Source organism: Oryx dammah, unplaced genomic scaffold (assembly GCF_014754425.2).
Source record: "Oryx dammah isolate SB20612 unplaced genomic scaffold, SCBI_Odam_1.1 HiC_scaffold_9, whole genome shotgun sequence".
In the NCBI taxonomy this organism is placed as follows: domain Eukaryota; kingdom Metazoa; phylum Chordata; class Mammalia; order Artiodactyla; family Bovidae; genus Oryx; species Oryx dammah.
The window spans coordinates 23,100,345-23,122,169 of record NW_024070193.1 but is presented as its reverse complement, the minus strand read 5'-3'; the positions used below and the strand labels follow the sequence as shown (position 1 = coordinate 23,122,169).

General features: G+C 42.6%; 1 protein-coding gene across 2 annotated transcripts in view; it reads left to right on the top strand.

Annotated features, from left to right (window-relative positions):
• Positions 1 to 21,825, top strand: part of PRICKLE2 (prickle planar cell polarity protein 2) — a 135,130-nt gene that overhangs the window by 33,050 nt on the left and 80,255 nt on the right. For both annotated transcript variants that reach the window (XM_040246589.1, XM_040246588.1), the window contains one exon: positions 2,259 to 2,442. In XM_040246589.1, coding sequence (XP_040102523.1) covers positions 2,299 to 2,442 — 144 coding nt within the window. In that variant the 5' untranslated portion in view covers positions 2,259 to 2,298. The remainder of the gene's footprint in view (positions 1 to 2,258; positions 2,443 to 21,825) is intronic.

The window sequence follows — 21,825 nt, the reverse complement described above, 5'->3', positions numbered from 1 at the left end:
TTGACAAGGGTCAATGCAAATGAATTGAATGGTGCTAGGACACTTAGCCGCACAAGGATGAAGTTGGAGTCCTATTTCATACCATATATGAAAAGCACCTCAAAATGGGTCATAGACCCATAAATATGAACTAAAACCATATAATTCTTGGATGAAAATACAACAGTAAATCTTATGACCTTAGCTTCCTTAAATATAATACCAAAAGCAGAAAGAACAACAGGGCAAAAAAATGGACTTCCTCAAAATCAAAAACTTAGGTGTTTCAAAGGACTTCATCATAAAGGGAAGACAGTCCACAGATGACAGAAAATTTTTACAAAGCATGTATCCGATAAGGACTTGTATCAAAAAAGTATATGAAGAATTCTGTCATTTCAACAATAAAAAGACAATTTTAAATGACTAAAGATGTGAATAGACATTTCTCCAAATAAGATATACAATCACATAAAAGGATGTGTAACATCCTTAAGTCATTAAGGAAGTACAAATCAAAGCCTTGGTAAGATACCACTTCACACCCACTAGGCAACAATCATAGAGAAAGGCAATGACGAGTGTGACAAAAATGTGGAGAAAATGGAACACTCATTCATTAACGGTGGGAATGTAAAAAGATGTAGATATTTTGAAAAATAATTCAGCAGTTCCTCAAAACGTTAAACATAAAGTTACTGTATGATTCAGCAATTCCATTCCTAGGTAAATACCTGAGAGAATTGAAAACATACAGAGAATTGCACATAAATAGAATAGTGTTATTCAAGAGCAGTGGAAACAGTCCAAATGTCTACTGACTGATGAATGGATAAACAAAGTGTAGTATATCCATATAATGGAGTATTATAACGCAAGAAATGAAAGATTGACATGAGCTTCTACATGAGTTTATCTTGAAAACATCCTGCTATGTGTAAGAAGCCTGTATATAGTAAAATTCCATTTATGTATATGGTAAGACTATTTGTAGTAAGATTCCATTTATGTGAAATTTCCAGAATTTTCCAGAACAAGTAAAACCTTAAAGGCAGGAAATAGATTAGTGGTTGTCAGGGCCCAGGGGGAGGGGAGGGTGAGAAGTTACTGCTAATAATGCACTTGGAGTTTCTTTTGAGGGTGAAGAAGATGTTTTAAAATTAGATAATGGTGGCACTTTTACATCTCTGTAAATGTACTAAAAACCAGTGAATGGTACAGTCTAAAATGCCGAATTTTATGGTATGTGAATTATATCTTCACAAAGCTTTTGTCAAAAAATTCAGGCACATGGCGATTAGAATTCTGGGCTGTCTCATCACTTTTATAAGGTGCTAAAACTAATCCTAAAGGTCAGAGTGCAGGTAGAGCAGCTTATTTTCTTAAAATCTTTTTCCTCCTTTACTTTTTTCCTCTCTTCTTACTTTTTATTTCACTGGTGGAAGCTAAAAGTGCTTTTGTGTTGCTGACATCAACGTTTTTATTGCTTCATCATTTTTGTAGCCATGGAAAAGGGAACAGATGGTAATCTGAAAAGAGAAATGTTCAATTTGAGGGAGAGAATTGTGTCTTTGGCTGCTGTCTTTTGCAATTATTCACAGGCATGATGCTCTATACATTAAGAAAACAGCTACCAATGTGGGGTAATTTGGGGTTTCTAATTAGAATTTCAAACCCACAAAGATCTTCAGTAGAGATGAAAATGCCTTTCCCAGCAGATCTTAGGGTCAGATTTGTTTCGTGGGAAAGAAAACTATTTTTACTCTTCTTAAAGAAAATCTCACCTGCAGTTTTTTTAAAAACCACTTTCTTTTCCTAAGGTCTGGAAACCTTTTATAAAAATGGAATGTTGTCAGTATTTGTTAAATCTCCTGGTAATATTTCTGGTTTGACTATGTATGGTATATATTTAATTACTATTCCAGTCAAGGAAATCGTGGTCATGGTGCATATCCAGTGTTCTACCTAGTACAATAAAAGGTATTTTGACTTGCCTCTTGGGATACTGATTTAGAAGAAGAGGTCGGCTTCTGTGTTTAAATGTCCTTAGCATGTTCACCTGGTGGCCCCTGACTGTTCAGGAGTTTTGCAGGTACTCAGGGCCACGCCTCCTACAAAGACAGGCGGGGTGTGGAACACTCCTTTAGATGCTTTTGCCAAAAGCCAGTTGCCAAGAAATGTGTTTATGGTTTGGGATCCAAGGGCTGGTGAGTGGCAGGCGAAGTGAAAAAATGGTTTCTTTTGCCTTCCTTCTCACCTCCTGCCTTTGCTGCTTGCAGGAAGATCTGCCTGCACTGCAAGTGCCCCCAGGAGGAGCACATGGTGACGGTGATGCCCCTGGCGATGGAGAAGACCGTCAGCAAACTCATGTTTGACTTCCAGAGGAACTCGACCTCGGACGATGACTCAGGCTGTGCCCTGGAGGAGTACGCCTGGGTTCCGCCAGGACTGAAGCCTGAACAGGTACCATTCTTTCTCTTCTTCTTCTTCTTCTTTTTTTTTTAATATTTATGTATTTGGCTGCACTGGGTCTCAGCTGTGGCATGGGAACTCTTAGTTGCAGCTCATGGAATCTAGTTCTCTGAGCAAGGATTGAACCCTGGCTGCCTGCACTGGGAGTGCAGAGTCTTAGCCTCAGGCCTACAGAGGAAGTCCCGGAGATACCGCTCCTGACGGAAGGGCAGTCATGGGCTTGGCTTTTCCCTTAGTCTCAGCCGTTGTTCCTCATTCCGGTTCAGAAGGAAGAGCTGACTTTGCTAAGTCTGAGAAGATGTTGCTATACGGGAAGAAGACGTCTTGGTCCCCACTGGGAAACCAGGAAGAGAAATGAAACTGAGCTAATTCATTCTGCATTTCCATTGAAGCTGTTACCAAAAGATTTTCTGGAAACGTCTAGAAACATTAGGTAATGAAACTGCATTTTTGGAGAGGGCAGGGGTGTCCTACATTGGCCATCAATCTTAATGTTAAGATTCTTTGTCAAGGAGAGTAAGGAAATGGAGATTTACCTAGTGATCTGATGCTGCGCTGAAAAGTTTGGCCCAGCTTGACAGAGAAAGATACTGGCACTTCCTGAAACATTTTGGCACTGCTTGCAGGCTGTAAATACTGCTGGCTTGGTTCGATGAACTTGATTTCTTTCTCTGTCACTGCATTTCTCTCAGTCATATGCAACTTCCACTTTGCCTTTCTTGGTCTTTAGAATTTTCTCCTGTTCCAGCCTCCTGTTGATTTAGAAGCCCCTCCCATAAGCTGAATACTTTCATGATCTTCCTTGTGCATCTTTGAGAGACAGGTTTATCACAGCCTTAAGTGTTTGACCACTATTCCCTTCCTCTCACATAGAAGGGTTCTTTCCCTGGAGATCTTCTCTATGTCTGGCAATGCTGTAAAGCTTAAAAAACCCTAAAAGGTTAACTCTGGAACTTTAGATGTGATGCTCTTAGAAAAAGTTCTTTATGATGAGGGAAGACCCAAAAATTCACCAACAACTTGAGGATGGGACCCTGATAACATCTTGGTTAGCCATTTCTCATTTTTCTTCTTCCAATAATGAGGTTGTCATTTGACAGATGGAATCGCAAACACACAGCCAGGATTTGTTTAACCAGCAAAGGATTGTTTAAAATTTTAATTAGTCACTAATACTTAGAAACTGCTCATACTTAAAAAATTTTAATTTTAAAGTTGATATTCAGATCTTGAAACTTTGAGAATCTGGAATCTTACTTTCAGTAGAATCTGAAAGCTTACTTTCTCAAGGATTGGTGTGCAGGCCATGGATTTGAGTGCGAGACATTCTTTCCAGAGTTTCAAAAGGGTGCATCTCCAGGTCAGCCTGGTCACGACTAAGCCCATTTCATCCTTTTGTGTTCATCTTCCTATACCCTATAGGCATTTGAGTTTTGTGAACTCTATTCTAATTCTTACTAGGATGAAAATGTCTTAGAATAGAAACTTTCACAGGGAATAATCTCTGTGAGAAGTGAAAGGAATTCTGTGTTGGGTTATCAGCAGATATAAATAAGAAGGTTTTCTCCCAGGGGCTTCCCAGGTGGCACTGGTGTTAAAGAACCCACATGCCAATGCAGGGAGACATGAGACCTGGGTTCGGTCCCTGGGTCGAGAAGATCTCTTGGAGGAGGAAATGCCAACAACCCACTCCAGTATTGCCTGGGAAGTCCTGTGGACAGAGGCGCCTGAAGGGGCCTGGAGGGCTACAGTCCATAGGGTCACGAAAAGCTGGATGCGATCGGAGAGACTTAGCACGCATGCACATTTTCTCCCAGTTTGTATATTAAGGTTAAATCTTTATTTTCTTCTTTTTCAATAAAGACTGTATTATTAATAAGTTGAAGAATGAGAGTATTTGATTGAGTTTCTCTGGAAACTCAGATGAGGTGGTGGGTGACTAAATATCTGTGTTTGACATCAACCTTCCACTGCCAGTACTTGAGCAGTGAGTTTTCACACCTTGATACATCTGTGAGCCTGTTTCGTTTTTCTTGCTAACCTCATTTCCAGCAGCTTCCAAGAGACCCATCCTTCTTTTGTTCATGTTGCTTCCTGCTGAACTGGGCTCTGAAATTCCAAAGTTAAGCTATTTTCAGTTCCCTGCTTAGGTAGATTCTTTTCTAAGGCCATTAAATATCATTCTGTGATGTCCAGATTCAGAGAACATTTTCTACTGACCTAAGAGAACAGACAGTTGCAAAAGTTAAAGGGCTTGGTGACATCCATCAATTCCAAAAATGATTGCTTACGTATTTTTGAAGGCCACTTGCTTCATCCAAAGTGAATATCTTTGGGGAACATAAAACATCTTTCTTTGATTTGTTTTGAAAGAAAATGATTAATGCTATTAAATCAGTGGTTTGAATTATGTCAGATGACAGAGTATTCCCATGTCTTGTAATTGTATTTTTCTTCAAATGGTTTTTTCTATTCACAACACTTACTCAGACCTATATGACACAGATGATTAGAAAGGAAATTGTTCTCCAGAGAGAGACTATCTTTTCAAGCTATTTGAAGGGCTCTATATTTGCCTAATAAAATATGAATCTGTATTAAAGGTGTTTCAAGGGATCATGTTGCATGAAAAAAACAGTCTTCAGATTTTTAAATTACAAGATCTTTGAAAGTCTATTACTTATGGAACTGATTATAGGTTTAAAGATTTTTTTTCAAAGGTTGCCTGGTAGGTTTTAGAAAAACTTAAGACCCAGATACCTCTTACTAATAAAAATTCTGGTATTTAATATGATGTTAGTTGTCTCTGACTTGAGAAAAAACATTTTTCTATCAGGAGAAATTACAGTGGATATTAAAATGCTTTGTGCTGGAGGCAAAATACTCAAGACCAGTTAGGGTTCCGAGTAATGTGCTTTCATTTTTGTTAAAAACCTTTCATTTCATTCCCTGGTTGTGAAGTTGGTAATATACCTTCGGGTGACACTCTTTATTATTCTGTTTCTTCTGAGAAATGCCTTCAGTTAAATAAAATGGAAACGAAAGCTACCCCCCTTTGAAAAGGAGGTATTCTTGAATATGGGCAGTTAATTTTATTAAAATCTACTAATTGCAAAAACCCAGCCTTCTTAAAATAGTATAAAAAACCATAAATATAACAGTCGATGCCAGAAAAGAAAGGCTTCAAAGATGTGTTTTTTAATGACCAGACTGAAAACTGATCAGAGAGGTTGCCAAGATCCTTTGTCTCCGCTCGCTCTGGGTGAGGCATTTAATATTATGCAGAGAGCCCTGCGGAGGCAGGACGGAAAACTGGAGTCTTCCCTGATGGCCCATCTGAGGTCATCTGTAAGGCCCCAATTTCTCTTCGGACTCCAGCAGGTCATTGTATGTGCTCTGTCTCCTAGAACTGCTCTGGGGAGACATTTATAGTAGATAATACTTTAGGAAGAATTTGGAAATTATTTAACAAGCTGTAAGGAAGGAAAACGGTGAGCAGGGTTTCTAAACCTCAGTGCTGTTGACATTTTAGGCTGAAGCGTTCTTGCTGTTGGGGCAGTCCTGGGCATTATAGGATGGTTAACAGCATCCCTGGCCCCCACCACCTAGTTGATGCCAGTAGCACTCACCACACCCTCCATTGGGATGACCAGACCCGTATCAGAATACCATTCATTGCCCCTGGGGGATGAGCTGGGCACCCTGGTTGAGAACCACTGGGTAAAAGTAATGCTAAACTGGAGGACGTGTCAGCACAAGTGTGGCCCAATCCAGACAAGAAAAGGATGACTCAGTTGAGTAAACATGTATTTGAGTACCTCCCAGGTCTTACCTCTGGTATTACAGCTGCTGCCTTGAAACGAGGCTGAGTATTTGGCAGAGTGAGAAAGGTGATCCCACGCTGCTTGAGCAGAGGCCAATACTCATCGTCCCAATAAGTCAAAACAAGAATTGAAATGGTGTGTGGAGCAGGTTGTTGGGTGGATCACCGTTTGTTCTCCAAAACAAGAGATAGCATTCTCTTTCCTTAATGGGAAGACTTTGCTTATTGAAAAAAGGGAGAGAAAAGAAGAAAGAAAGCAGATAAAAATCACTCATAATTCTGCCAAGCACAGAAAACTGTTTTCCAAAGGTTTTGGAATGTGTGTGGGCTTTCCTGGTGACTCAGACAGTGAAGAATCTGCCTGCAATGCTGGAGGCACAGGAGATGAGGGTTCGATCCCTGGGTTGGAAAGATCCCCGGAGGAGGGCGTGGCAACCCACTCCAGTATTTTGGCCTGGAGAATCCCATGGACAGAGGAGCCCAGCAGGCTACAGTCCATGGGGTCACAAAGAGTCAGACATGATGAGCAATTGACACTTTCACTTTCACTTGGAATGCATGTAACAAGAATCTATGTGTATAGGCTTACATTTCTGTTTTGTTTTGGACCAAAATGTGATGATGCTATCCATTTATCTTGACATTTTTTTCACTTCATGTATTGTGAACATTTTTTTCTATTTTTTTTTTTTCTGTATTTGAAAGTTGCTCAGTCATGTCCGATTCTTTGCGACCCCATGAACTATACAGTCCATGGAATTTGTCAGGCCATAATACTGGAATGGGTAGCCATTTTCTTCTCCAGGCAATCTTTCCAACCCAGGGATCGAACCCAGATCTCTTGCGTTACAGGTGGCTTCTTTACCACCTGAGCTACCAGGGAAGCCCAAATTTCTATATTTAGACCCAGGTTATCTTTTGGAATAGGTGCATGCTGCTGCTGATGCTAAGTCGCTTCAGTCGTGTCTGACTCTGTGCGACCCCATAGACGGCAGCCCACCAGGCTCCCCTGTCCCTGGGATTCTCCAGGCAAGAACACTGGAGTGGGCTGCCATTTCCTTCTCCAGTGCATGAAAGTGAAAAGTGAAAGTGAAGTTGCTCAGTCGTATCCGACTCTTGGCGACCCCATGGACTGCAGCCCACCAGGCTCCTCTGTCCATGGGATTTTCCAGGCAAGGGGACTGGAGTGGGGTGCCATTGGAATAGGTGCATAGTGGCTCAGACAGTAAAGTGTCTGTCTACAGTGTGGGAGACCTGGGTTCGATCCCTGGGTTGGGAAGATCCCCTGGAGAAGGAAATGGCAATCCACTCCAGGACTATTGCCTGGAAAATCCCATGGACAGAGGAGCCTGGTAGGCTACAGTCCATGGGGTCGCAAAGAGTCGGACACAACTGAGCAATTTCACTCTGTTAGTAGTTACCAACCTGTAGTGGCACCACTCGCCACTAGGGGGCATTTGGAAGTGTAGGTTGAAATGGGGGCAGTTATTGTTAAAATGGTTAGGGGGTTCCACTCGAATTTTGATGGGTAGGGACTTGGGGTGCTAAACATTCTGAGAAGTACCAGGACATCCTGCACAAAGGAGAAATGATCCCTCCCAAATGCCAGGAGCACAACCATCAAACAGCCCTGAACTGAAAAGTTATTTTTGAACACACGCATCCTTGGTAGCTTTTCTCTATATTAAATAAAGCAGTAGCAGCCAGCATTCCTGTACACTTACCTGTTTCTCTCCTTCAGCACAATCCCTAGAGGTGGAGAGGTCATGGGTAAACCCCTTTAAGGTTTTTGATTCATTGTGCCAGTAAGACTTTTGATTCATTGTGCTAAACTGACATCCAGAAATGTTGTGAGTAGTGCATCCTCTGGGTGGATAGCTTTCATTGGGTCTGTGAAGATGTGGTTTTTCTCCTGGTGCTTCTGCTTGTGATCCTTGAAAAGGTGAACAGACCATTAGATTGCTTCTCCTGAGTGAATGTCCTTTTATCAATGTTTTGGATACTCCATGGAGAGTTCTCAGATAGGAATGTCTTCACATCTTTGGTCTCCCAATGTTAGTGATTTTACCTTGACTATAACCCTATTTTTGCACATAAACAATCGTAATTAGGTTATTTCTCCAGAACTCTCAACTTTCACTTCAGACTGTTGCAGGAAGGATGAAGAGTGGATACTAGAAGTAATTGCCCAATTTGGGGCTTTCAAAGCATTTTTCCGTATTTGGCAAAATAGACCATCCAATATTACCCAAAAGATGGGAGTGAATTAGTTGGTTTAAAATACCTCTATTGGGAATATGTAAAATTCTTTATTTGGCTTTTAATTGTTACTCATCCATCAGATGTCAGATTAAATGTATTTCTTGAAGGAGTTTCTCTAACCACCCCACTCTTCCAGTATAAGATTAGGTCCCCAATTCCCTGCTTTCCAAAAGTCCCTACCATTTCCTTTTCATTATTTTTCTTGCTAAGTCATATCTGACTCTTTCATAACCCCATGGACATAGCACCTCTCAAACTTGTAATTACTTAACAGTATAATTATTTCTTTAATATTTGACTTTCTGACTTTGCTTTAAGATTCAGGAGGTCAGGGGTCTTATCTGCTTTGTTCTTTAGGAAGCTCCTAGTGCCTGGCACTGTGCCAGGCACCCTGCCAATATTTGTTAAGAGACAGGCAGATGACCAGGAGACTTTGCAGAACCAGTGATGTTCAGGGTTGCATCACACTGAAAAGATAAATGTCTTTTCACTGTTTTTCTGCATAAAAACAGGATTATTCAGTATCCGTAATTCCTGCTCCCTGTGTTTTTCTTAAAAACATACTCAAGCAGATTCCCCGAATAATCCCAGCAGCTTCAGAGATGTCTTAGGTTGGAAAGGCAGGAGATGGATGACATGCAGGGAAGGACTGTGTTCTGGCACAGACTTGGGGCAGCACCACCAGCTCTAACACTCAGGGTGCCAGGAGCCAAGGATCTGGCAGAAGCCCTCCTTATTTCCAAACCAGAGGACCGGTTGTGTCACAGAATCACTTGCAGAGTGCATTCAGAGACAGTGCGGTGGAAAAAGCCTCGCTCCCAGAGTCTACTAAGTCTGACTTCTGCTCCCTTTCTGACCTCGGAAAAGTTGTTCAGTTTCCAGGAGCCCCAGTTTTCCTTCTGAGGGTGATGATGATAACCTGGAGACAATTATTAAACTTGCTCTGAACCCTGGTTTCGTGCCCACCACCATTTTCAACTTTACGTGCATTACCGTGCTTAATTCTTAAAACAACGTGATTTGGTCGTTATTATTCCTGTTTTAGAAGTGACTGAAGCAGGGCTCGGAGAAGTGAAGTAGCTTGCCCAGGATCACACAGCTGAGAAGCAGCAGAGAGGAATTCAGTGTCAGACACCCAGAGCCCAGAGCTGTTACTCTTTAAACCTATAGATCTAGCACAGGGCTGGTCTGGCCCCGAGTGAGGGAGCGTGTAGAAAGTTCCCAGGGCAGTGTCTGCACACAGTAGATACTCAATGGAACGACTGTCTCCTTATCACCCTCCTTGCGAAGCTGTAGCGAGTGTCCCTGAGCAGGCAGCAGAAAGTGGGGAAGGAGCATCAGGCTGTCCACATGGAGGACGGTTATGTCGGGTGAGAGAGGGTCAGCGTAGAGTCAGCCAGAATCCAGGGTTCCTCCTCACCCTTTTTAAAGGCTTTAAAAAATCATTTCCATTCTGCTGCTGCAGGAGCTGTTCTGCTCCACAGGTTCTCTTCTGTGGGCTTGCTGTAAAGGTGCAGCTTCTTTCTTGTGAACTTCTGGGCACACTGAACCAGATCAGTTTGGACAGGGGCCCAGGCGGAGCCACCTGACTCTGAAAACTTCAGCGTCCGAAGTGGGCTTTGGGGATGTCTGCTGAAGAAACGCACTCTGCCAACCCCCCTTCCTCGGTCCCTGAGGTTACCTGTAGCCTCTCAGTGCTGAGATCAGTGAGGACTAAGTTCCAGGGGCATTTTCTATAGACCATTCAGAGTGCAAAGAGAGCCTTCCCACAAAGCAGAATGGCCTGTTCTGGGGATGCTCAGGTCATCTGAAGGCATGGCTCCTTACTCTGCCACTCGCAGCCTCTTCAGCAGCCGTCTCTAGTGGGCAGGTTTCATGCCAGCTTTCCACTGGATGGTACCCCCTAGTCAGAATTGAAGAATGAATCCCAGTGTGTGCTGGAGAACTCTGTGACAAAGGAACAGCGATCGGACTGTTTTCACCCCTTCCTTCACCGGCCTCCTGTGCACCTCCTCTGTGCAGGCACCGTGCTAGGCCCTGCAGATGACACAGTAACCAAGATCTGTGAGGCTGCTAAGTGGGGCTGTTGGAGACCTGTCCTCTAGGGAACAAATGACTGAGATAATTGAACATTGTAGATTTTAAAATGATGTAAACAGTAGAGCTGTAAACATTTAGTGAACTCTGGCATGCACCAGGCACTCTCTTAGGTGCTTTGCATTTAATTAACCATGAAGATTAGGTAGCATCACCAACTCAATGGACATGAGTTTTAGCAAGCTCTGGGAGATAGTGAAGGACAGGGAAGCCTGGAGTGTTGCAGCCCATGGGGTCACACAGAGTTGGACACAACTGAGCAACTCAATGACAACAACAACAAATGAAGGAAATACAGTGGCTCCTGTGATCAGGACTGTGGGTCAGAGTGTTGGGGCGGTGGGGATTGGCTGATTTAAATTGATTGGTCAGGACCTGCCTCTCTGGGGAAGTGGTCTTCGAGCTGCTGCTGAATGATAGGAGGAAGCCCACCCTGCGAAGATCTGGCTGGTTGCAGAAGTTCAGAAGTGAAATGAAATCCGTACTCACTTTGTATCAGTGCTCAGAATTTGGAGAGGGCATTGTGGGATGGTCTAGGGAGAAATGAGTAGGGCCTGTGCCATGCTGAGCTCTTGCCAAGGCAGCCACCCACTGACCTGAGGGCTGGGCAGCTCCACTGCTGTTTCTCGCCCTGGGAAACCAAAGGCGCCCCCATCACCCATCACCTTGACATGTCTGCCTGTGAGCAGAGATAAGGCAACACAGATTCCCCATTCAGAGGCGACTAGAGAGGGAGCAAGATGCCTTCACCAAGCCAAGTGCGTAGTGTATGCTTTATATACATTTGTGTCTACCCCTTTTGTCATACAGCCTACCTTCTAAAATGTCTAAAATGTCAGCCTATTGGAGAGAGACAGACATGGTCCTGTTCACCACCACATCCTCAGTGCTTAAAATGATGTCTGAGAGATTATTCAGTAAACAGATGTTATATGAATTAAGTCACATTTCATCCCTGTAGAAAATCCCCTTTTTTCCCCACCGAATGCCTTGCAGCTCGAGGGTCAGAGGCTTGACCAGGGTGCCCCAGCTCATAAAGGGCAGAGCCAGGATTCACTCCAGCCTCTACTTGACCCAGGACCTATTTGGGCTCCTCTTCCTACGCCACCCTCCATGGTGACCCACCCAAGATATCAGATCCGAGGAAGCTGACTTGGCGTGTATTAGAGGCGGGAGCAGTATGTGTCACACTAGGCTCTTTCATTCCTAGGGGAGACAGATTGCTTTTCATCTCCAGGTAACTCTGGTGACTAAGGAATTCCTCTCTCCCCACCTCCGGTTTCCCCACCGCTGCAGGAAGTAGCAGAGCCCTACCTTCCTCAAAGGCTTGTTTCCTTATCAGCAGTCTCTCTATCTCTGTCTCTTCTCAGTCTCTCATCCTGGCTGGGAACCCACTTGGTGAGAGACACATTTTGTCATCTTCTTCCACTGGCCCTCATGTTCCTGGTATGGTGTCTTCATTCCTGGGCACTCAACAGTGATATTCACTGAGCAGATATTTATCAAGTGATAAGTATGTTCCAGGTACTGCAGGAACAGCCACGAACAAACAAACAAGTGTCCTTGCTCTTTCGGAGCTGACACTCTAGTGGAAGAATCAGGCGGGTGAACTATTGAATGAAGAATACTTTCAGTGTGCTGGGAAAGCAGTTTTTAAAAAGGGGGATGGTGTGATTTAGAGCCAGGGTTGGCAAAATTTTTCTGTGAAGAGCCAGACAGTAAATATATTAGGCTTTGTGGGACATAGTCTCTGTCTCAAATACCCAACTCCAACGTTGTCAGTGAAAGCAATCAGACAACACATAAATGAATGGGCACGGCCATGTGACAATAAAACTTTATTAACAAAATCAGACAGTGGGCCTGATCTGACCCACAGGCTGTGTAATTTGCTGGTCCCTGACTTTGGTGAATCTTCTTCTTCAAATGAGGTGACCAAAGAAAGCCTCTCTGAAGAGATGACATCTAAGCTGAGTTGTTACTTGAAATGATGGTTAGGTTACCCGGATTCAGCCGTTCCAGTGGTTTTCAAAGTCTGGTTCCCATCCCAGCAACATTATTATCACCTGGGAACTTAGTAAAACATACAGATTCTCAGGCTGTGTCCCAGACCTGCTGAGCCAGAGCCCTGGAGGTGGGCCCAGCATTCTCTTTCAACAGAGCCTTCAGGGGTTTCTTATGCAGGCCAAAGCTTGAGAACCTCTGCTCTTGGGTTCCCGAAAAACAAGAGTGTCAAAAGTACATGGAGCCAAATCTTGGCTCTACCACTAATTAGCTTTGTAACCTTGGGTGCCTTAACCTTGCTGTCTGTAAAATGAAGAGGCTTGTGCCCGAGTCTAACATAGCTGTGAAAGCTAAATGAATTACTCTCTCAGGAGCCTAGGAGATGCTGACTCATAGGAGGTCCTCATGAATGGTAGCTGCTGTCACCACCCTCATTATTTGGGTGTTCCGGACACTGAGGCAGATTTGCCCTTGGACAGCAACAGAGGATCAGCCCCAGCATCTTCCCCGTGGGCAAGATGTCTTTCATCCCCAGCTTGTTGCCCCTGGCTGATATCTGCTGAATATGGCCTGAATACAAGGCTGTTTGTTAAAGGAGAATTGAAGATTTTTTAAATTAATGTATTTATTTTAATTTATTTTAATTACTTTGCAATATTATGGTGGCTTTTGCTATACATGGACATGAATCAGCCACAGGTGTACATGTGTCCTACCATACTGAACCCCCCTCCCACCTCCCTCCCCACCACATCCCTCTAGGTTGTCCCAGAACACCAGGGCACCACTTTGAGTGCCCTGCTTCATGCATCAAACTTGCACTGATCATGTATTTTACATATGGTAATATCCATGTTTCAATGCTGTTCTCTCAAATCATCCCACCCTCGCCTTCTCCCACAGAGTCCAAAAGTCTGTTCTTTACATCTGTGTCTCTTTTGCTGTCTTGCATATAGGATCAAGATAATTTTTTAAAATTCTTTGAGTGGTCCTGCTTCCTCTGCCCCCTCCTTAGCTTGTTAACCTAGAAGATGCTCTGGCCCCTGCTGTTTGGGAACCATGAACTCTATATCTGTGATTCACCATTGAGCCAGGGCTGCAGTGCTAGGCACCCAGCTTTTCCATTCACTTTCAGGCTGTTGACAGTTTGTTCTTTTTATGTAAGAAGCTATTTATACCAAGAGGGACAGAGGCTGGCAGGTGTGCAGGCATGGAGAGAACAATGACGAAGTAGTTCATCTCTCTAGGCCTGCTGGGTGGTTCTGGTTCATAGAGAGCGAATCTAATAACCCCTCAAAAAAACCCCACAAACACAATCATTAGAGTCACCAGCCATTTGCAGTGTCATCTTCATTTCATTACTCCATCAGCACATGCTGCGCTCAAAATGGGATTTCATGGCTGCGGTGAGACGCACGCCTCCTCACCTGGATTGGATTACATTTCTTCCAAGCTGCTTCTGTTGTGTTAGCTTTCACCATCACTCACTCCAGAGTTCTTGGTGCTGGGTGAGGAACGAGTAGGAAGGGAAGGGAAGATGGGAGATAGGAGGAGGCCTGAATGCAATCTCCTGCCGCTCTCAGGAAGCCAGTCACATGAGCGACGCTCTGTTGATCTTGGCTCCAGACATGTGCTGACGTCATCCAATGGTGATGGGAAATATGCCTGTCTGTGCAGCCTTCAATAAAACTGCCTGTTAATGAGCTGGTTTTCAAAGGAGCTGTCAGAGGTGGGATTAGAACTTGGGTTCAGACTGAAGGGGCTCTGCCAGATGAAGTAAGCGGCGGTGTGGCCAGATGCCCCTAGCAGGGCCCTCTCAAGGCTCGTGTGCAGAGCACGAGGCCTGGAAAAGCCAAGGCCCATCTGCAAATGCAGGAAGAGAGACCTGCCACTGGAGGTCCCACTCTCAAGACAGATGGCTCCCACTTTTACAGTAAGTGTGTACCAGAATCCTGGACATGGGGAGTGAGCCTCAGGACTTTGACATCCTGTAGGAGTTCACAGCTGCGCACCCTTTCTACCACTGAGCAGCCTACGCTGTGGGCTGGTGTGACAGTTGATTTCCGATCAAGATGATCCCCGCCGCCTTCCAACTCGTGAGACGTTTGAGTGGTTTCATGGATTGGTTGGATGAACCTACCATCAGGGCAGCTAGTAACTGCCTTCCTCCATGTGTCCATCGGTGTGTCCATGCATTCATTCACCAGTGCATCCAGCCATGCGTCTGTTCTGCGGTTCTGTGTTTATTAAGTGCCCATTAAGTGCACACCCTTAGTCTAGCTGCGAGTGCACTGTGGCTGTTCTCCAAGTCCAGGCTAGAACTGGCACTTCCCACGCCCTCTGTGGATGGTGTGCTTTGTGTACTGTGGGATTGCTCACAGACAGGTGTGGACCATCCCTCTCTGAGGAAGACCCGCACGGACTACAGGCTCTGTGCTGGTGTCCCATGGCGTCCACCTTTTAAGTACCTATCCCCCTGAGCTCATAGTGTTCCAGAGTATAAGCTTTGACACTAACTAGCTCTATGTTCACATCTTAGCTGTGTTGCTCTAACGTTGGCCAAGTTTATCTACTTCCATGAGCTTTCATGTCGTCCTCTGAAAAATAAGAATGTCATTATCCAAACTGTAGCATAGTTGTGAGGATTAAATGAGGCAATACCTTAAGCACGTGGCTTTAAAAATGGCAGCTTTTAGCTTTCTTTTTTTAATAACTCCAAGTTGGAAACAACCCAGATTTCCATCAGCCCCTGAACGGATAAACAAATCGTGTCATATGATAGAGTAGAATGCTACTCTACAATAAAAAGGAACGAACTCTTCATATATGCAATGACATTCATGAACCGCAAAATCATTATTCTCAGTGAAAGAAACCAGACCATAAAAGTACCTACTGTATGATTCTATTTATATAAAACTCTAAAAATTTTAAACTAGTCTGTAGTGACAGAAAGCAGACCAGTGGTTACTTGGGGCTGAAGAAGTGAATGGAGAGAGTGGGAAGAAGAAACGACAAATGAGCCGCAGAAACTTTGGAAGGTAATAGATATTTCAGTATCTTGATCATGCTGATGGTGTTGTGGGTCTATGTCTATGTCAAAACTTATCAAGTTGCATACTTTAAATATGTGAAGTTATCCTATATCAAATACTTTAATAAAGTGAATGAATGAAGTTGCTCTTTAGCAAGCAGGAAGGCAAGCATCCTTGCATGCCACTGTTGGAGTCTTCCTAATGTTGCTTGGTTGCCTTAGCAAGTAACTGAGCCCTGTGGCCAAGTACTGTCAGAAAGAATTGCTCAATATTAATTATGCACAATAAAAACAGAGATTTGGGACAGAAACTCATCAACATCCAGATGGATGGCACTAAAAAAATCAGTTCCACGGACTGGCTCTTTGCTTCATCTCTAAATACTCTGAGACAGTGCCTGACATATAGTTGGCCCTCGATAAATAGTGGTGGTAGTTGTTATTGCTCTGACAATTAGAAAGGCTGATTAAAATGCAGTGGTCCTATCTTGCTAAGGGAAGCTAGTTATTCAGGTGATATCTGAACCTATATTTCCTGAGCCAAAAAGATAAGTTCATTACCTGTCAGCTTGGTAGAGGATGAGGGCTGCCACATGCAGTTGTCCAGTTTATGTGCCACACAAAGGTGCCTGGCCAAGGCGGTGATGAAGGCCAATTCAGCTGGGCTCTGATGACTACAAACCAGAGCACGTGTGTGCATGTGTGTGCACGTGTGCTAAGTCACTTCTCTCGTGTCTCACTCTTTTTCAACCCTGTGGGCTGTAGCCTGCCAGGCTCCTCTGTGCATGGGATCCTCCAAGCAAGAATACTGGAATGGGTTACCATGCCCCCATCCAGGGAATCTTCCCTACTCAGGGGTCAAACCCAGATCTGCATCAGCAGGCAGGTCACTAGAGCCTCCTGGGAAGCCCACTAACCAGAGTAGGAAATTTTATTTAACCTAGGGCACCTTGCAGTTTACGTGGTTGTGATACAACACTCCCCCTTCTGAGATTGGGAACTTACTTTTTCTAACTTGTAGTTGGGGTTGACAGGAGGGTGTCTTTTTCTAATTTCCATAAAGCTACCAAAACGTCTAGCAGCAACCTAGGATGGACTGTAAATGTTAACTAGCGAAGCTCAATAATGACTTTTCATTTCTTCCATGAAATCCTGTGTTTCTAGGAAACCTCCTTTCTGATTCTTGCCAAAGGGTGTCAGGAATAAGAAATGGTATCTTCGTCCTCATTGGCATTGAGTATTTGGTGGAGGTAAGGATGTAGGTTATGATTTCACAAGTTTTGATGGTTAAGATGTTGAACACTTTAGCCTCTTCTTTGTTCTCTGCCTCCTTTTCCATCATTTTGTAAATCATTGCAAGCATCATAGCCTTGGATGGAGAGGCAAGCAGAGAAAGGAGGTGAAATGTCAGCTGACTAATTTTGTCAACCACTTGGCAACTCTGTTCATGTCGTTTGAGGGAGACAGTCAGCTGAAACTATCTAAGTCCATTTGAAGTTGGACTTGTACATAGTTTTGAAGCATCCATCCTTGCCTGGACCCCACTGCTATGTGGAAATCAGTAATTCATCTGGATGGTGAAGATGACATGAGAAATAGCTCTGCTGAAATATGGTCAGTGGGTGGTCCTTCCCAAGCGGAGTGATTAAAATCCGTGGCTGTGCTATCAGAGGCATATGGTACCTAATCCAGCTCTCCGGCTGCTCTCTGGCTATATTTATGATTGGAACAAGTTATTTCACCTTGATGTAGTCATTTTTCCTCATCTATAGAATGAAGATTGGAGAAGGGAATGGCAACCCACTCCAGTGTTCTTTCCGGAAGAACCCCATGGACAGAGGAGCCTGGTGGGCTACAGTTCACGCAGTTGCAAAGAGTCAGACATGACTGAAGTGATTTAGCATGCATAGAATGAAGACAGTGATGGTTCCAGCCTGGTACAGCAACTATCCCAGTACCTGATATTTTAAGAAACATTAGATATAATTACTGACTGGAAAGGCCAAAAGTGAAAACATTTTTCTAGAAAAAGCCCATCTGAGGGGGAAAAGAAAAGAACTGGGAATGAAATCTGAAGCTCTTGTCCAGAGTTTGGGGGTTTAGGAGTGGAAGAGATATGACTCATAGAAATAAGACTTAAGGAATTAGTAAACCTAAGCCTTGTAAATGACATTGAAGAAACAGTCTCATAGAAAGTGTATGACTTGCACGTTGTTACATAGTCAGAATTTAGAGAGCTGAGTTAATTTATCTCAGCATTCTGCCCCTTACCACAGGGAGATTTACCTAGGGGCAGTCGAAAAGGCACATGTATAGAATAGGGAGCATGAAAATCTAGAAAGAGTTATGAATCAGAAAAGTTTGGACCATTGTTATGTAAGTGGCCTTCCCCAGGCTTCTTAGCACCTTCTAGCTTCTGTTCCCCATTTGGAAAATAAGGTGGTGAAATCTTTTCTTCCCACTCTTAAGTAAGAATAAACAAAATATTATTTCTAAACGGTTAGAAGAAAGGTGATAGAGTTAGTGAACAGCTGCTACTATTGTTATCCTCTACGGCGTTTTAGTCGCTCGGTCGTGTCTGACTCTTGCACCCTCATGGGCTGTAGCCTGCCAGGCTCCTCTGTCCATGTGATTTCCCAGGCAAGAATACTGGAGTGGGTTGCCATGCCCGCCTCAAGGGGATCTTCCCGACCCAGGGATCGAAACCTGGTCTCCTGCACTGCAGGCAGATTCTTTATCAATTGAGCTACAAGGGAAGCCCGATTATACTCTGTAGCCTTCACAATTTTTTGTTGTTTTGGTCTATTGATGCTGAGTCACAGTTTATTTTTTTTGCTATTCATTGATTTATTTTGCTGCACTGAGCCATAGTCGCAGGATCTTTCGGTTGTGTCACTTGAGAGCCTCAGTTGCAGAACCCTTACTTGTGGTGTGCAGGACCTAGCTCCTTGACCGGGCATCAAGCCTGGGACCTCTGCCTTGGGAGCACAGAGTCTTAACCACTGGACCACCAGCGAAGTCCCAAGACACATGCTTTAAAATCTCTCACAATGTTTATACATTTGTTTCTTCTTGTATTTCTGTTTTCCTTATATTTTCAGGCTGTATTTTTGGGTACCTACAAGTTTATGAATACATTCCAATTTTTATCGATTTGTCTTCCTTTTATTATCTTGTATGCATTTATTTTAACATCTTAAATCTTGTATGCATTTATTTTAACATGAAAATCATTTTTATGCTCCTTTAAAAGTTTATAAACAGGTGCATTAATAAAATTTTCCAGGAAAATAAGTAGGAAACTGATGGCTCAATCAACAAATTGTGTCACTATTAATTTTGAAATGATCATGGAGCTGTTAATTGTAGCATCTCTTTTAATCCATCTTAATTATGTTTACATAAATTCAGTTTCTTCAGTATTAATATTGTATGCTAGCTTTTTTGAGGGGAATAATTAATTGCAAGACTGTACATTTCCATTCTTTTATTTCAATGTTTTCTTAGGGATTTGTTTTAAGTAAGCAGCATATCATGGATATTGGGGTTTGTTTTTAATCCCTATTGATAATCTTTCAATTGATGGATATGTTTACAATTATTATGATAACTTAGATAATTATTATTCCCACATATTTTGTTATTTTCTATTTGCTATGTTATTTTCCTCTGCTCTGTTTTCTTGATTTCTATATTTTAATCAAGTTTTCCCAGTTTGTTTCCTTTTTCTTGTTGGAAAACAGTACAATACATTGCTGTTTTTCTCATGGCCACTTTGCCATCCCTTAACATCCAGCCCCACTGGCTCTCTTGCCAATCTTCAAGTATCCCAAGTTTCCTCCAGCCTCAAGGCCTTCTCACTTAACTGTACTTAATGCATTGCTTTCCTATTTAATTCATTTTTAACTAGTATCAGGCTTTATGTGTCCCTTTTAAGTCTAACGGGGATCTCACATGATATACTTTAGTACCATTTGTTACATGGCTTATAAGACTTTTCCTTCCTTATGAGGTACCCTGAGTCTCAGTGTATTTTGAAGCCACCTTACATAACCTTGAATTCATATTTGCTCAAGCTTAAGTAAATTTTTAGATAGTTTCTCTCTAAACCAAAATCATATCAATGCTAGTAATTTTTTCTTTCATTAATCTTTTGAATTTTTAAAATTTTTATAGTTTTTAAATGTTACTTTCCACTTACAGTTATTACAAAACATGGGCTGTATTCCCTGTATTACACAGTGCATCCTTGAGCCTGTCTTACGCCTAATAGTTTCTACCTTCCACCCCCTTCCCCACTTTAACCACTAGCTTGTTCTCTGTATCTGTCAGTCTGCTCATTTTTTGTTATATTCACTACTTTGTTGTATTTTTCAGGTTCTATGATAAAAGTGATATCATGCAATATTTATCTTTCTATATTCTGTTTATTTCACTTAAGCATAATGCCCTCTAGGTCCATCCATGTTGCTACAGATGGCAAATGTCATCCTTTTCATGGCTGAGTAGTATCCCATTGTGATATATATACCATATTTTCTTTATTCATTCATCTGTAGATGGACAGTTAGAGTGCTTCCATATCTTGGCAATTATACATAATGCTGCTGTGAACATTATGGTGCATGTATCTTTTTGAATTAGTATTTGGGTTTTTTTTTTTTTTTTTTTTTGGTTATATACCCAGCAGTGAAATTGCTGGGTCATCAGGCTTCCCTGGTGGCTCAGATGGTGAAGAATCCACCTGCCATGCGGGAGACCTGGGTTCAGTCCCTGGGTTGGAAAGATCCCCTGGAGGAGGGCATGGCAACCCACTCCAGCATTCTTGCCTAGAGAATCCCGTGGCCAGAGGAGCCTGGTGGGCTACAGTCCACGGGGTCGCAAAGAGTCAGACACGACTGAGCACACCGGCGCGTGGTAGTCCTTGACTGTCTGAGCCACCAGGGGAGCAGTTCTCTTTTTAGCTTCTTGACAGACCTCCATGCTGGTTCACATCAGCTGCAGTAATCTGTGTTCCCATCAGCAGTGTACAAGGGTTCCCTTTTCTCCGCATCTTTGCCAATATTTGCTATTTGTGTTCTTTCTTGATGATAGCCATTCTGACAGATGTGAGGTGATATTTCGTTGTGGTTTTGATTTGTATTTCCCTGACGACTAGTGATGTTGAGTATCTCTTCATGTGGTTGTCAGCCATATGCGTTTCCCCTTTGGAAAAATGTCTGTCTAGTTCTTCTGCCCATTTTTTTAATCCAGATATTTGTCTTTTTGATGTTGAGTTGTTTATACATGTTGGATATTAATCTTTTATTGGTCTTGTCATTTGCAAATATCTTCTTTTCTTTTATTGAAAAGACTGTCTTTGCTTCATTGTGTATTTTTGCCTTCCTTACTGTAGAGTAATTGACCATAAGTGTGTGGATTTATTTCTGGACATTCTCTCCTGTTCCACTGATGTATGTGTCTGTATTTGTGCTAATCCATACTGTTTTGATTACTGTAGTCTTATAGTATAGTCTAAAGTCATGAAGCATGATTCCTGCAGCTCTGCTTTCTGTCTCAAGATTGTTTTGGCTACTTTGGTCTTTGTGTTTCCATACAAATTTTTAAACTATTTTTTCTAGTTCTGTGAAAACTGCTGTTGGTATTTTGATAGAGATTGTGTTTAAATTGTAGATTGCCTTGGATAAATATAATCATTTTGACAATACTGATTATTCCAACCCAAGAACACAGTACATACAGTGTATCTTTCCATCTGTTTGTGTTATCTTCAGCTTCTTACATCAGTGTCTTTCGGTTTTTGAAGTACAGGTCTTTTGCCTCCCTAGGTACTTTATTCCTGGGGACTTTGTTCTTTTTGATGCAGTGGTAAATGGAATTGTTTCTGCAATTTCTCCTTCTGACACTTGATTGTTAACGTATAGAAATGCAACAGATTTCTGTGTCTTAGTTTTGTTTCCTGCATGTTTACCAAATTCACTGACGCACTCTACCATCTTCCTGGTGGCATCTTTAGGATTTCTTATGAATAGTGTCATGTCATCTTCAAACAGTGACAGTTTTATTTCTTCCTAATTTGCATTCCTTTTATTTCTTTCTCTTCTCTGATGACCTTGGCTAGGACTTCCATATCTATGTAGAATATAAGTGGCAA